The sequence below is a fragment of the Eulemur rufifrons genome, chromosome 8, assembly GCF_041146395.1.
Source record: "Eulemur rufifrons isolate Redbay chromosome 8, OSU_ERuf_1, whole genome shotgun sequence".
NCBI lineage: Eukaryota > Metazoa > Chordata > Mammalia > Primates > Lemuridae > Eulemur > Eulemur rufifrons.
The window spans coordinates 15,257,969-15,274,382 of NC_090990.1; the positions used below are offsets into that span (position 1 = coordinate 15,257,969).

At 34.8% G+C, this 16,414-nt stretch overlaps 1 protein-coding gene across 5 annotated transcripts in view; it reads right to left on the reverse strand.

The window, feature by feature from the left end:
* Window positions 1-8,163: 8,163 nt before the first annotated feature.
* The window catches only part of HNRNPR (heterogeneous nuclear ribonucleoprotein R), a 33,153-nt gene continuing 24,902 nt past the window's right edge, over window positions 8,164-16,414 (reverse strand). For all 5 annotated transcript variants that reach the window (XM_069477454.1, XM_069477453.1, XM_069477451.1 and 2 more), the window contains 3 exons: window positions 12,428-12,577; window positions 9,543-9,664; window positions 8,164-9,412 (listed from right to left, as the gene is read on the reverse strand). In XM_069477454.1, the coding sequence (XP_069333555.1) occupies window positions 8,800-9,412; window positions 9,543-9,664; window positions 12,428-12,577 (885 nt within the window). In that variant the 3' untranslated portion in view covers window positions 8,164-8,799. The remainder of the gene's footprint in view (window positions 9,413-9,542; window positions 9,665-12,427; window positions 12,578-16,414) is intronic.

Consider the following 16,414-nt stretch of genomic DNA (forward strand, 5'->3'; position numbering starts at 1 on the left):
CTTGCAGACCATTCTCCTAACCTTTCCTTAGCATCCTAAACACTATTAACATCTGTGGTGGCCCTTACAACAGTTTTTAATCTCAGAACAACTAGAACCATGAAAATCATCGCAAGCATCTGTTGTTGGTATTTTTTTCTAAAACTAAGATTTCCTGAAATCCCCCCAAATGTGAGATAATCTATAACTATGTTATTCAAAGTATAGTCAGGAACATTGGCATCACCTGTAAGCATTTTAGAAATACAGACTCTTGAAGAGGGAGGGAGTGGGGAGGGAAAAAAAAAAAAAAAAAAAGAAATGCAGACTCTTGCCCCACACCTCAGATCTAATAAATCAGAATCTGCATCTTTAGCAAAATCTGCAGAAATTCTCATCCACTTCAAGTTTGAGCAGCACTACTGAATGGCGAATTGTGACCTCAACTACTTAACTAGAAAATTAAAATGATTACCAGAAGTTCCTTCAAAATCATTTTGATGAGTGTTTAACAAATGGTCTAATTTATCCTTTCACATTTAGGAAAGTAAAATAGAAGTCACATTACAACTAATAAACATACCCTCATTACTCCCCATGATTTAAAAAGAAGTTTCAATAACATTTATTGTATTTAGATCAAATATCAACCCTATATAGATTATATTTAAGTATGATTAATCTGGTAAGGTTTTACTTCTTAACAGGAAGCATGGAAAGTTTCAATATGCCAAGCCAATTCTAAACATGTATCACTTAACCAAAAATATTTGTGCCATAACTTGCTAAAAGGCCACCAAAGTCCTTTTTTGGGGGTGGGTGTGTGGGGAGACAGGGTCTTGCTCTGTCACCTGGGCTACAGTGCAGTGGCATCATCATAAATCACTGCAACCTCAAACTCCTGGGGCTTAAGTGATTCTCCTGCCTCAGCCTCCCAAGTAAGTGAGACTACAGGCACATGCCACCATGCCTGGCTAATTTTTCTATTTTTTGTAGAGACAGGAGCTCGCTTTTGCACAGGCTGGTCTCAAACTCTTGGCCTCAAGTGATCCTCCCACCTTGGTCTCCCAAACTGGTAGGATTATATGTGTGAGCTACTGTGCCCAGCCACCAAAGTCCTTCTGACCATACCAGTTCAGGTACTTGAACGTCAAATACATAAGTACCATTATAATCAACAGGTTCAAATGAAAACAGAATTTGTTTTGAAAATGTTTTGATCAATATGACACAAAATTTCAAAATACTGATTTAGCTGATAAAAAACAGCCTTTTAAAATACAATAACTTCTACTCAATCTACTTAAAAATGTAGGCAACTGAAATTTACAGGTTGAAAGGATTCCTGATGGAAGCTTAAAATTAATTCCCCAAGAACTCTTGTACAGGAGTGATTCCTAATTCTATTAAATATCACTCTGCAGAGTATTGAGATCTGTAGTAATACAATATTTTCATATTTAAGCAAATATTTTCCCCTTTACATATTTGAAAACTTGAGGCTGAGCTCCTTTTTTCACCAATATTACTGTATTTGAAAACACTGATCCTTACCTATACCCTTGTGGAAATGAATTTTTAAATGATCAAACTCTGTATTATTTCAAAAAGTTATGACTAAACTGTATAATTTTATCACTAATTTAACTTCCTGCCTCTTAATAAATGGAAAGCTAAACCTAAAAGTCACCATTTTGGAATTTAAGTAAATAGTTGAATAAAACACTACTCTTATGTTTTTGGAGGAAGTGTATACACATGGTCTTAATTTCAGTCACAAGGAAACAGAAATGTAGTATTTTCATAGCTATAAGTAGAAGATATTCCCTTGTATGAATAGAATATACTCCACAGGAAAATACTTAATAATATCTTAGTTCTAGAAATAAACCAAATAAACTCAGGGCTTTAGGTAGAGCCAAAAGACATCGATAGAGCTTAAAATATTTGTCAAAAGCAATCTCCCTTCATTTTTGGGAGAAATACACTACAAATCAGTGAGCTGCCTCACCTCCCATCCCACCTCTAGCTCTGCCAGCTCCTAAAAGTGCCCAAGTTTAAGTATTTTTACTGTTAGAACATTCCTTCCTGTTTCATCAGTGAGTAATCTTTTGATTTTGGGACAAAAACAACAAAACAAAATAAAAACAGTAAAGTCTGGAATATACTAACCAAGGTAGAATTTATTACTATTTCTTCTTTATGTAGTTTCTTACTCAATTTGTTTACAGATTATTAGGTTCCTATTACCTTTCTCTTAAATCTTTTTTTGTTATTAAAAGCATTGTCTGTAGAGGAATGACCACATTACTTCAAGTAAATTTCCACTGTTGAGTTGCAGAACTTCTACCTTTTTGACTGATGAGAAATTTACGAATACTCTCAAGGAAAATAAGCTTTTTTTGTACTAGGGCTACCTGCAAGAGAATGGGATCAGCATGAAAATAGAAAGCACATAAAGTTAACATTAAGAAACAGAGAACTGTATACACTATTTTCCGTACACTGGCAGTATTTCTAGATGATACAGCCAAACTGTTCAACACAGGCCTTCCTCAAATATTCCCCTTACCACTTCTCCTTCACTTATACCATGGCAATGTCAAGGGCTCAAGGACAATAGGGCAATAAAAAGCCTACTGAAAGCACTATACAAGTGTTTCTGTTTGCTAATCTCTGTAGGTTCTCTAAGATCACTTACAAAATACTGTAATTTCTTCAGAAAAACTTTATTGGCAGCCTGTTATGCCAAAACCAACATTCTTATCTGACACCTGTATACCCAGTTCCAATCCCAGCAAAGCTACTTCCTGACAGTTTAATAGAACTCCAGGGAGTTCAGCCCTTTTATTTTTACTATCTGGCTCTTTCACTACCTTCCTTAGAACAGGTACCCAGTATCTAGTACTGAATATGAGGATAGGAACTCCATTTGACTACAAAAACCTCCATTACATAACTACAGAATCTGTTTTGCACAATTGAACCCATCACACCCCACCCAAAATCACCAACACAACATTTTGAACATGTTAAATTTTATTAAAAATATTTAACATTGTACAAATATTCCAATACAGTTATGGTACATGAACACTGTACCAAAAGCATAATTTTTATTAAACTGATAATTAAATGGAAAAGGTCTTGCAAATGTCCCTATTTTGATTCTCATGCCGCTGTATGCATACCAGCAATTTAATATCTGCAGGAACTTTCAGTCCAATTATAGAAATAGCCTTAGAACATAGTACTAAACATCATAATAGGATTCATTAAAGTACAATTCTACCTATGTTGTTGAACAGGCTAGAGAAGTCCTTTTTGCCCAGCCCTCACATGAGAAATCAAGATAAGCAATGTTCATGGGACCCTGACAAAGTTACTACATAAAATGAGAGCCCTTATATTTGAGCAATTTAAGTTTTCCCCCAGAATGCCTCCTTTTTTGGTCTCACAAAATGTATTTTGTTATAGGTGTATAAAGCCAACAAATGTGCACTGCATTTTCCTTCACTCACATGAACTCATCAGAATTACTTGAGTGTTTCTATCATTTACCTTAAAACTTCCTAAGGAGCATATTATTTAGTGCAATCTTTAAAGTTCCATACCCTGATCTTTCTACACTGATACATGCATAAAATGTATAAGAAGAGAAACAGGTACCTTAACACAATGCTGCAATCACTGCAATTCTTAAAAGTATAATTTCACTGTAGTGATATACAGCTAGTCTACAGAAGACTTACAGACAAGGGTTTATATTCATGACACTGACTACCACACGTTTAACATCTAGGAAATTCTTTCTAGACTGATATCCCCAACCAATAAAAAAGAAGGTACAGTGCTGTAAGAATACTGAGGAGGTTCTTCAGGCATGAAAATCCATAATTACTTCTAATCAGTGCTTATGTCATGGTATAATTATTTTTTATATGGTATGGTCAGAAATGCCTAGTGATTACATTTAATCTTCTTTACCATTGTGGAACCCTCTATAGACTACAAGATAAGAAATTTTAATCTTTAGCAATCATCTAAATATTGACAACTAATTCTACCAATATCTGTTAATCCTATCAGTTGTCCTGGATTTCAGACAAAACACAGGTTCTTGATGGGTTTGTGTTTCTGCTATGTTCAAGGTCTTAATATTTCAGCTATGCAATTTCCTTTTGACCCAAAGTCATTATTCTAAATCAAGCCCATTATTGTTTGTCAAATTGCTAAAACTTTTAAGTTTCATTTTACAACGTTAAGATTTTCAAAGACTTTCTAAAAATATTATCTTCTAGTGTTTAAACCCTCCATTCTATCAATACCTTCCTATTTTCATTAAAATTAAGGTACAATAAACATCTCTTCAAGATGCGTTACATGCTATTCTACCCAGTAAAAATGTACAGTAAATATGACACTAGAAGGACTGAAATCACAGTAAAATAAAGCAAATTTATTGTCTCTCCAAAAGCCTTTTTAGATTGTGAGGTGTCTATCTTGATATCTTGATCACTTAAAATATACCGAGTACTTCATTATGTCATACTTGTAGGCCTTTCCTGCTGATCTGTTACCACTTTGAGAATTAGTGAAGTACTTATTATATGTTCCTATTAAGAACAGAAATATAAAATTTAAAATTGAAGTCCTATTTTCTATAAGGCTGACATAATTGCCCACTTATAAAATATGGGCATTTTCCCACACTTAATGACCCACTACTGATCAAAACAAATAGGAAAAAAAAGTTCTTACCAACAATTCCACTGGTTATCGTCCCCAGCGAACCCCACCTAGCAAGTCGACATCATGACATGTCAGGTCAGGGCAGCCTCAACCTCGCTTCCCTGATAGTCAGGTGATAAAAGGAAGGAGTTAAAACAGGAAAAGTACACTTGCAGATTTCTGGATAACATCTGAAAATGATTAAAAAACAAAAAACAAAACAAAACCAGAGCTTCTGGTAACCTCTAAATAAAAAATTATATATATATATATGTATTTTAAAAGAAAAAAAAAACTTTCCTAGAAAGATTAACAGTAACAACTTCAAATTAAATATTTATATTAAATTACTGACGAATACATTAAATAAGCAATATTTTTAAAGCTTAGTGTTTGCATTTCAAAATTAAGACCTAATCGATAAACTTCTAATGTAAAAGTAAACATGTCTGGTTAACAGATCTGTTATTCTGGATTCTCCAGTCATCCAATCCACTGGCTACTCAGAACAACTCCACCCCTAAGTTAACAGAAGCTCCCATTCTTAGAGAAACGTAAACACATTTATAAATCCAGTGCACTCTTTCTATAAGGCTTTTTCTTAGCTGCACACTTAGAAGACTCCACATAACTAAGACAACACTAACATTAACTTCAGTTAGTTTTCTTTAAGAATTCTGGATAGCTCAGTATAATACAATTCTCTTTGTAATTTATCAAAATGGCAAATTTTAACATATTTAGAAGTCTTTACAATTGACAATTAACAGCCTTATAGCAAGTATTTACTGGAAGGGTTTGGTTTTACAAATACACAATTAATAAAACGTAGGTATGATTATATTCAAATGGGCAGAAGGCAAATGATGTAATGAGTTTCAAGAATATTATTATATGGCTTTATACTAAGAGTGGAATTTTAGGTCCCTCCTCTTTTGGAATTTAAAACATGTAATTTATTTTGATGTATGCTGACCTTTTTAAAAAAGAGGGTTCAACTCCGAAGTCAGATTTCAAAGTCAAATTAGAGAAAAATTATCTACTACTATCAGAAAGCATTGGGCTTTCTTATGCAGAATAACCCCAGTAACTAAGAAAACTGAAAAATAATTACGCTGAACTTGTTTTAAAAAACTACAGAACCATAACTCATTTTCCTTATCTTTTGATCAAATAAACTTGAATTTATTAGAAATCTGGCAACTTATTAGAACTGTTTTGCTTTTAAAAATTAAAACACCTTCATATAAATACATACATTGAAGCAACTGCTATAAATGAGTGATCAAATAAAAATTAGCATTCCATTATGGGGAAGGGGTATATATCTGTCAATCTCATAAGAGTACTTACAAAGAAGAGGTCTACCTCCATATAAATATATTTCCCAACACATACTTTACTGTAACAAGCTTATAAATAAAGCCTGTTTTAAAGCAAATCAATTAGGTTGGGGAAAAAAAAGATGGAAAGGCAGGAGAGCAGGAAACCAAATTCCTCAGAAGACATTATTTCTGCCTATTTTTAAAAAAAACACAAATCTAGAATAAAGACCTTCAATCGACACTTTTCAGGTTTATATATTATACTGTTAGATTCATTTCTGTGAAAAGTTGAGCTCTGAATCTATTTTCTCTGAATGTTGCTACAGCAATAATTTACACGACATGAAAGAAGAAAAGCTCTAAAGTGAGATTTAATGTATAGGGTTATGCTTTTCAATTTAAAATAGCCACAAAACCTATAAAGCAAATACTAGAGGGACACCTTGGCAGATTTATTTTCAATTGGTGAGAGGGACAGAAAAGTAAGTGGCCACTTTAAAATTGAAAATATAATTTGCAATTAAAGGAAGGATTTTGACATGGAACTCAGGTTTTATTCTTATGTTTTTGCTAAGGTTTATATTTTAGAATGGGTGGGGGAAGCATAATAAATTACTTTTCCAGAATCATTTCTATTCCTGTTCCTAATTTTCTTCATGACAACATTGAAGCTTGTTAACATCTAATTTTTAAGAAATACAAACAACTCAAATTATTTGTAGATTTTGTTCTTTCCAAGAAAAATCAGGGTTTTACTTATGTCTAATTAGATTTATAGTTACAACTTCAAATTGTATTTTCAAAGTTTAAAAGCAGCATTTAAAGAATGTTTGGTGTCTTTACTTGCATACATGGGCATAAGAAAAACAAATGGATCTAAGTCTTACCAAATAAATACCCATGTTAACTTGAAACTACTATACAACAGACCACATAATTCTTTCATCAGTTTCTAAAAAAAATAAAAGGACTATTAATAAGGCCTGTTAAATCATTACTGTGTAATGAGTGCACTTTGAAAAAGAAATGAGACCTATTGCCTTTCATAAGCAAATATTAATTTTCTTATTTGAAATTAAAAGAAGCTAGGAAACCCAAAATATGCTCTAACCAAGCTCACAAGGAATTAAGTGGCTTATGATTTCAAAATCTAATATTCCTATCACAAAGGACACCAAACAAGAACAAAACACAAAATAATGGTGTGTTCATTTTAATTATTCCCCAATGGCTTATATTTTTATCATTATAAAAATATCTTAGAACCACCTAAGAATAAGGTGGAAGGGGAAATTTCACAGTAATTTCAAAGTGATCCAGACTTTTCTGCACTGTAAAGTTCAGATTCTTTTGTTCCTCTCATTCTCAAGCAAGAAAGTCATTAGAATAATTGAAACTTCTAAAGGAAATAGGGATAAATGCTATGACTTGGCCAACAAAAAATTTAGCCATCAGGGATAGTAGGTAAGTAAAAATAAAGGAAGTGTTAACAGAAAGAGTTAATGACTACTAGCTATTTTTAAGCCTCTCTTACAAGGCATGAGTGTTTCTAAAAGCCAATTTACATAGCAGTAGGAAATTACATTTCTAAACCAGTAACTGAAATGGTAGTCATGATCATGTACACTAAAACTGAAGTCCGCAGTGCAATTGACGCCACAGTACTAACAGTACGTACATTCATTTATCCAGCAAATAAGGTCTCCAGCCACAAATTATCCTTTATAGAAAGAATGTGGGTCAAAATAAATTGCAGTCTGCTTTCCCAGCCCCATTTTGTTTTAACACAAATTATCCAATGCCTGCAAGAATGTTCAAGTCTTTGAACCTGTTGTGTTTTATTTTTTTTTAAATAAAGGATAAAATTTCAAAATTAGAATAGACTACAAGAGAACACCAATCAATGAAGTGCTACTTCGAATACTTGAATTTAGACTAATCCTCAGCCTGATAGCCACAATACATGTTGGAATAGACAAGAAATTTTGCATGAATTTGATCACTCACATAGGCAGTTATACTTTGAAAACAATATTCCTTGTAAGGATTACGAATAAAATAATGTTTTAGGACACAATTGAATTTGAAATAGGTAATGTTTTGAATAGATTTTTGAGTTTTATTGAAATCTTACATGAACAAGAAATTGGAAATACAATCACATCAAAGAACAAATTGTCACGGCTTTGACGTTTAAGCCAAACAAATTTTGTAGGGCAGATTTCAAAAACGTGTGAGGTTATAACAATTTAAAAACACAGTTAACCTATTTCTAGGAATGCAAAACATACAATCATAGGTTATTTTCAATACAAGAAAACTTAAATTTGTTTGCTTTAATTTCTTCAAACTACTAAGACAAAGCACTAGCTTGTATTTTTATTTACAGCATACTCCATACTCCTATGTATTCTATCCCAAATCCAAAAAAAAAATGAAACTGTCCAAAACCAAAGGTTCTGCAAAATCATGATTTAACAGTGTGCCCAGCTTGTTTTGAAGCTAAAATGAAGCCTGAAACGATAAAAGCATTGTAACCCCCAGAATAAGGGAACTCTGCAAGCCCAATAATGTCCAAGAGCATTTATGAAAAGAGGAAAAATAAAAAGACTTGAGTATATATATACAATAGTGATTTCTTCAGCCCAATACAAATGGCAGCAAATTGCTACTTAAAGATGAAACAGTTAAGCCAATTTTTTTGAAGAATGTAGATCTAGAGCCAATCATATCTTGCCAATATCATTTTCAAGCCCTCACTTGTCTATTTCCACTGTTGCCCATAAGTATCCTGATAAAATTCCTGGTTGTCATTATTGTAACCATAGTTACCAGAATAGTCACCACCTTGCTGAAGCGGCTGCTGAGCGATGGGTTGTGAACCCCAGTTCTGTTGGTTGTTGGTCTGACGACGCTTGGAATCAGGTTGGTTGTACCCATCTGCCTTTCTCTTGCCTCCTACATTGCCCCCACGATTGCCCCGAGATCCACGGGAACCACGGCCTCTCTGCTGTTGTGCAGGACCCCCTCTGCCACCCCTAGAGCCTCTTGGTGGTCCCAAAGGTGCCCCCCTCTGTGAATAGCCAGCTCTACCTCTTGGAGGTGGTGCTCCCCGCCCCCTTGGTGGTGGTGGAGCACCTCGCCCTCCCCTTCCTCCTCCTCTTCCTCTTACTGCATAGCCATCATCATAGCCGTAGTAGGGATCTTCATAGCCTCCACGATAGTCGTGATAATCATAACCATAGTAATCATCATAGTAATCTTCATAGCCATAGTAATCTGGAGGGTAGCCATATCCACCTCTCCCCCCACCACGACCCCGACCTCTAATTGGAGGTGGCATTCGAGGAGGAGGGTGGTAGTAATAATCTTCATACCTAGCAATGGAAGGAAGGGAGAAAAGAAAAAACAAATTAGTTTACTTTAAGATTCTTCCCGATTTTGTTTTATTAACCTGATCTCCATTACTCCTTGTTCAAAGACATATCTACTAAAATGCAGACTCACGCAGTGCTTCTGGAGGCTTGTCTAGCAGCTTGGCGTTCTTTCCTTTTCTTGTCTGGTGGCTTGGCTAAGACTATTTCAATTTCTTCCCCTTCTATTTCTTTGCCATTCATTTCATCCATAGCCTATACATAAATTAGAAAAATTAACTTATTTAACAAGTAATAGTACTTTGAAAATACCACATGTGTCATTTAATATACTTAATAGACAACTTACTTCACAGTTATTTTAATTTGCAAAAGATCAATCTAGCCTATAAGTTAAAAAATACACAAACTACTCATGTCCCTTGACCTTATCTTCTTATATGTAAATTGTACCAAACCCAAAACCGATGTACTGTTATTATATTTAAAAAGATAAAATTGGGCTGGGCATGACCATGCCCTTAATCCCAGTACTTTGGAAGACTGCTTGAGGCCAAGAGTTCAAGACCAGCCTGGGCAACAAGGTGAGATTCCTGTCTCTACAAAAAATAAAAACAAAAAAATTTAGCCAGCCATGGTGGCTCAGGCCTGTAGTCCTAGCTACATAGAAGGATCGCCTGACCCCAGGAGTTTGAGGTTACAGTGAGCTATGATGGCGCGACTACATGCCAGCTTGAGTGACAGAGTGAGACTCTGTCAAAAAAAAAAAAAAAAAAAAAGATACAAGAACTGCCTATTGCTGCTCCTAATTCCAAATAACTAACTCCTTAAAGATAAGCCATAACCAAGAAGCAAATCTACACCAGGGAAAATGCCAGTATTAATACAAACCAGACAAAAATTAACTTCTCAGGATTCAAATTTTAACATAAACATGTGGCATATAACATACAGGTCTTACACTGTTCTCAGGCAAAAATTTCAAGTATTTGAAACATAAATGAGATTACTGAATGAGTTTTCAGTAAAATTCAACAAGATACTGACACAAAAAGGCTAAGTTGTTCACTGACACAAAAAGCCTAGGTTCCCTTCACAACACTTCACCTGGAATATACTTTGCCAGAACAGTTAAAAGCACAAAGCCAGGCAGGGCACAGTGGCTCATGCCTGTAATATTAGCACTTTGGCAGGCTGAGTGGGGAGGATCACTTGAGGTCAGGAGTTCAAGACTAGCCTGAGCAAGAGTGAGACCCGTCTCTACAAAAATTAGATATATTAGCTGGGAGTGGTGGCCCGTGCCTGTAAGTCCCAGCTACCCAAGAGTCTGAGGTTGCAGTGAACTCTAAAGACACCACTGTACTCTAGCCTGGGCAACAGAGCAAGACCCTGTCTCAGGGGGAAAAGAAAAAAAAAAGACACAAAGCCAGAAAAGGTTTGGACTAATGAAGACTCAAACAATCACCTAGAAAGTAATAATCAAACATTTCATGTTCTAGTTCTTTATTCACATCGTTCAACCTAACAATCTCTGCCATATGTTAAAGTAAAAAAGTGGCACCTCATGATATTTTTTGCTTCCCTATACAACCAGTCCCCACTCTGAGCACACATCATAAAATGCTCTAACCATAAAGAGCTCTCAGTGATTTGTAAGTCTCTAGACAAAAAGTAAATTAGTCTTCCTCTAGATTTCACTTTTCCCCTTTTACTACCTCAGCTTTGGGCTGCTTCAGCTAAACTAAACAAATCTACAAAGGTTTCTGCTATAAACAAAAAAATAAAACATCTACTCTCTGTTCTTATCACCCTGGAGAAGATGACTCTCAGTCCTGGGCTAGAAATTTTATAATTTCATAGGCCTCCTTGGCAAACCAACCTACCAGTTCTTACAAATATTTTTAATTTGGACAACTAATTATTTTATACCAACTGAATCAAAAAATATTTAGAAAGTATAAATTTATTAGTCATCTGTGTTCTATGCCATTCGAAATATCAGAAACCAAACATTATATTCTGCACTAAGCTGTGAATTTTATAAGCAATACTGCCTCACTAATTAGCTCCCATCAGAAGCAAGCCAATTAACTCTATACTAGTCAAAGTTTCTATAAAGCCTGTTTTAAAGCAGTAGCCTGGGCAGGAAACAAAAAATCTCAAATTAGAAGTGGCAGTACCCCACCAACAGAACATGTGGAAAAAGAACAAAGCTTGAATCACTAAGCATTTTGGATCCATTCATTTTCCTAATTACATAAAAAAGGTTTTTTTTAGTATTTTGTCTTGTTTTCCCCCCCAGGGAAGGAGAGAACAAGAGGAAAAAAAAAAAAAAAAAAGCTGAAAATTTCACCCATTAAAGATGGTGCTAATCCATTATTAAAAGAAAACCACAGAATATTACAGTTTTATGTTCTAGACACCACATGAAAATACTTTTTTCATAATTTTCATTACCATCATCAAGGAGTAAACCAATATTACATGTAAGAAATACTCTCAACGATTACTGAAATCAGCAAAACATAATCGATGCTATGCTAACTCAAAATGACTAAATAAAGGCAAAACTACAAAGAACTGACCATACCCTCACAACACATCTACAAATTAAATAAGGTATACCGTATGTAAAGTCATATACACCAGTTTCTTTCACAGGCCCACAAACTAAGGTAAACAAGTAGTTCTAATACATTCACTACCTGTTTAGTATTTATATCGACTAATTATCATACCTTGTAATACTTCCAAGGCATCTTGCTATCAAATCGTAGGCTTACAAAAATGCAGAGATTAAAAATAATGCCTGAAATGACAAACTCAGTAATAATCTGGCTTTGAAATATGAAGTCTTACCTGTTATACTACTACCACTTTACAGAGATTATTAAAAGAAAATTCCAGAGTTTGACAAAAGCTAAAAACTAATTTTCTTTCAGTTTTTAAAGCCACTTTGTGTGTTTAGCAAGTTTGAACAAGAAATTCATGTATGAAGCAAAATTTCAAAATTTCTACCTTAACAGCTGCTCCTCTGTCTTCAAAATGAACAAATGCATAATCTTTCAACTTCTTCACTCTTTCAAGTTTTCCAAATTCAGAAAATGATTTTTCCAATATTTCTTCTGTCACCGTAGTAGCCAAGTTTCTCACAAATAAAACTTTCACCTAATAGCAACAAATATACAAAACTGGCATTGGCTACTTAATTTCAGCTGAAGTCTTACAGTATTTCTTCCTGTATTCGTGCCACAGGATTTCTTTTCTAAAATGTTTAGTACTAAAAGTTCTATTATAGGAAGTATGAGAAACTGCCAAGAAAATGATTCTGATATTAGTTACCAGTTTATATAAATTGTTTGCTCCTGCCCTGCCATTAAAGTACCTAACACTACGAATAGAACTATCAAGGAACCAACACATAATTATTTAACATGGTTCCTAAGTCCCCTCCAAAACATGTTTTCTGGTTTTTTCTCCTAGAACTAGATCACTTTCTAATGTTCTTATAAAAATAAAGGCAAGAATATCCAGGAAAAAAAAAATAAGAGCAATATTTAGAGACTAGCCCTACTGGATGTACATAAACTTATTATAATGCTTAAATCATTGACTCAGACAGATAAAAGTTGGTCCATACCTCACACTATATACCAGGATAAATTCTAAATAGATCAAAATTTTAAATGATTAAAAGGTAGAGGGAGGAACTACAAAACTATTAGAAGAAAATTAGGGTGATTCCTTAATACAATAAGTGGAGTGAAGATGGCCTTGTGACATAAAATCTAGAAGCTATGAGAGTTATAGATTCAACTACTAAAAATAAATGACTACTATATGGCATAAAAAATACCACAAGCAAAGTCAAAAGATGAACAACAAATATGGAGCTATATCTGCAACTTACATCACAAAGAAATAATCTCTCCGTTATATCAGAGCACCAGAAAATAAGAAAAAGCTCAATCAAATAGAAAAATAGTCAAAATTCATAAATACATAGTCCATACAAAGAAACACATATGGCCCTTCAAACATATTAAAACCTCAAACTCAAGCACAGTAAGAGAAGCAAATCATTAACAGCACTGAGATACCATTTGTTATCAGACTGGCAAAAATCCAGAAGTGTGATCATATACTATTTTGTCAAGGATGAGAAAAATAGTCCTCTTGTGGCTGGGTGCAGTGGCTCATGCCTGTAATCCTAGCACTTTGGGAGGCCAAGGCAGGAGGATTGCACTGCTTGAGATCAGGAGTTCAAGACCAGCCTGAGCAAGAGCGAGACCCCGTCTCCACTAAAAATAGGAAAATTAGCCAGGTGTAGTGGTGAATGCCTGTAGTCCCAGCTACTCCGGAGGCTGAGGCAGGAGGGATGCTTGAGCCCAGGAGTCAGAGGTTACTGTGAGCTAGGCTGATGCCATGGCACTCTAGCCCAGATGACAGAGCGAGACTCTGTCTTCAAAAAATAAAAAAATAAAAATAGTCCTCTTGTATTTTGCTGGTGGGAATATAAAACAGCACATCTCCTACAGAGGGAAATATGGCAATATCTTAGTAATTACAGATGCATTTACCCTTTGGCCTACAATTCTACCCCAAAGAATCTATCCTACAGGTGTATCTGTATCAGCAGACATGATGCAAGCTTATTCATTATAGTATCACTATAACAAAAGATCAGAAACAACTCTATGTCCAACTGGTTGATGGAATATTATGTAGCCATAAAAACCGATGAAGAGCTCTATGAACTGGTGAGAGAGAGAGGACACATTATTGGTAAAACACATTTTTTCCTATTTTTACATCTCTGAAACAGAGATACAACTTACAGTCAATGAGATAAGCAAGCAATGTGGCAGCATTTTATGATATGTTAGTGGTACATATAATAATGATGCACTTCCTTTCTTAGAGCTGATGTAATACAATGGTGAATAAAGCAAATACCAATCAGTGAATACAGCAGGCTGCCAGCAACCATTCATGTAAAAATTATGGAAAGTAAGAATATATACTCACATTTGCCTATATTTGCCTAAGGAAACACTAAATAGATAAACCACAGACTACTAAAACTGGATGCCTTATAGGGGACAAGGGGGATAAGGCAGACAGAGACGGGGGTGAAAGTGGGAATTCTTTGTCTACACTTTTCTATGTAATTTTTAATTTTTGAACTAAGGAAATACTCAAACAAAAAACTAACACATCCAGTGAACAAACTCTTGACTCAGATAAAGAGCTATATAAATAAGATGATATTAACTTAAGGGGGAAAAAACTAGCATTTTTCACCTCTGCCCCCGCCCCCTTTATTCTTTTCAATGTTGTCATACTGAGGTCTATCTTCTACATTAGACAGGCCCCCACTGGTTTATTCACTTTTTAAAACACTCAACATGGATTTTTATGTTTTTCTATGATGAACTCAAAATGTACTATATAAAAAGTAGTTGTTGAAACTGTGTTTAAAATGTTCAATAGGAAAAAGGGTGCCTTTAAGAGAGATATATTAAGGTTTTGGTTAATTACAAAACTGATGCAACTTGGCAAAAAAGTCTTCAATGAATTATAACATCGATAGAGTGAACAGCAGAAGCTTTACTCTAATGGACAAACTTTTTGTTCCCAATTACAAAACAGAGAAGCCAGGCGCAGTGGCGCATGCCTGTAGTCCCAGCTACTCCAGAGGCTGAGGCAGGAAGATCAGTTGAGCCCAGGAGTTCGAGGCTACAGTGCACTGACTGCGCCTGTGAACAGCCACTGCACTCCATCCAGCCTGGACAAGATACCAAGACCCCGTCTATCAAAAAAAAAAAAAAAAAAAAAAAGAAGAAGAAGAAGAAAGAAGGAAGGAAGGAAGGAAACAAACAAAACAAAACAATAAAGAAGTCAATATTATTCAATCCCAAGTTTACAGAGGTCTCCTTTTCATTTTGAAATCTTGTTTTCAATCTAGGAAAAATAACCATTACTAGAATAAAATCATGAGGTTTTTTAACCCTAAAAAGATTTAGGATGAACTCCCATCTGAGACGTTACCAGAGGTATGTGAAAAGTGGTTGATAAGCAAATTACTAGTTACACTTTTGATTTTTAGGGGATTTTACTCATCTCTTATAATGTGTAATACATCCATAATGCTATTTTTAAACATTTTTATAGAAAAAACAACGCAGGCTATGCTTAATTTCTACAGGCAGAGTCAAAGTTGTAGTATATCTTAAAAGATTTATCCAACCTCAATAAAACACATGACATCCAAGTTCAGTAGTTTGCCCAAAGTCACGATTATATTAGGAGAAGAAATAACTAGAATTAAAACTAGGCCAGTAAAAAATAAAAACTCAAAGCTATTTAAATTCCCAGTCCCTTTCCTAGACACCCGTCTACTCAAGAATATGAGAATATGAGATAAAAGGTACTAAGCGGCATTTCTGAAAGCCTCTTTGGTTCATTCACAATAAATATCTTCTTAAGCCAAAAGGTATCTTTGCCTACAAAGCCTTCACCATACTTGTATAAACCAGGGTTCTCCTCTAAATTTGCCTCTTCAAGTAGGACTCACTTCCTAAAAATTTGGAATAAAGAGCTTGAGGGAAAGACTTCTCAATCAAGAAGAATCCAACCACTAATTAATTCATGGCCATCCATAGAGTTGCTGCCTCCCTGAAAAGGGAAGGGACAACCAAAATACTCAAGAATTTACTGCAAGCAGCAGAGATACAATTCTGATGTTTCTTTTCAATCTTAGCAGTCACCCAAAGGAAAGCCTAAGAAAGATGTATGGCACCACCATTTACCAGGCAAAGATCCTGCAATGCAAGTACAGGGCTTAGGAGATAACTGAAGGCCCTCTGCAGAATTTGCCACACATATTTTGCCACTAGCAAGTAACAGCAAACATGATAATCCTCTGCCTTTCTTCATAGGGACAATACTCTAAGACAACCTGATCATTAAGAAAAAAAATTAGCTATAAATCTAAAAATATAA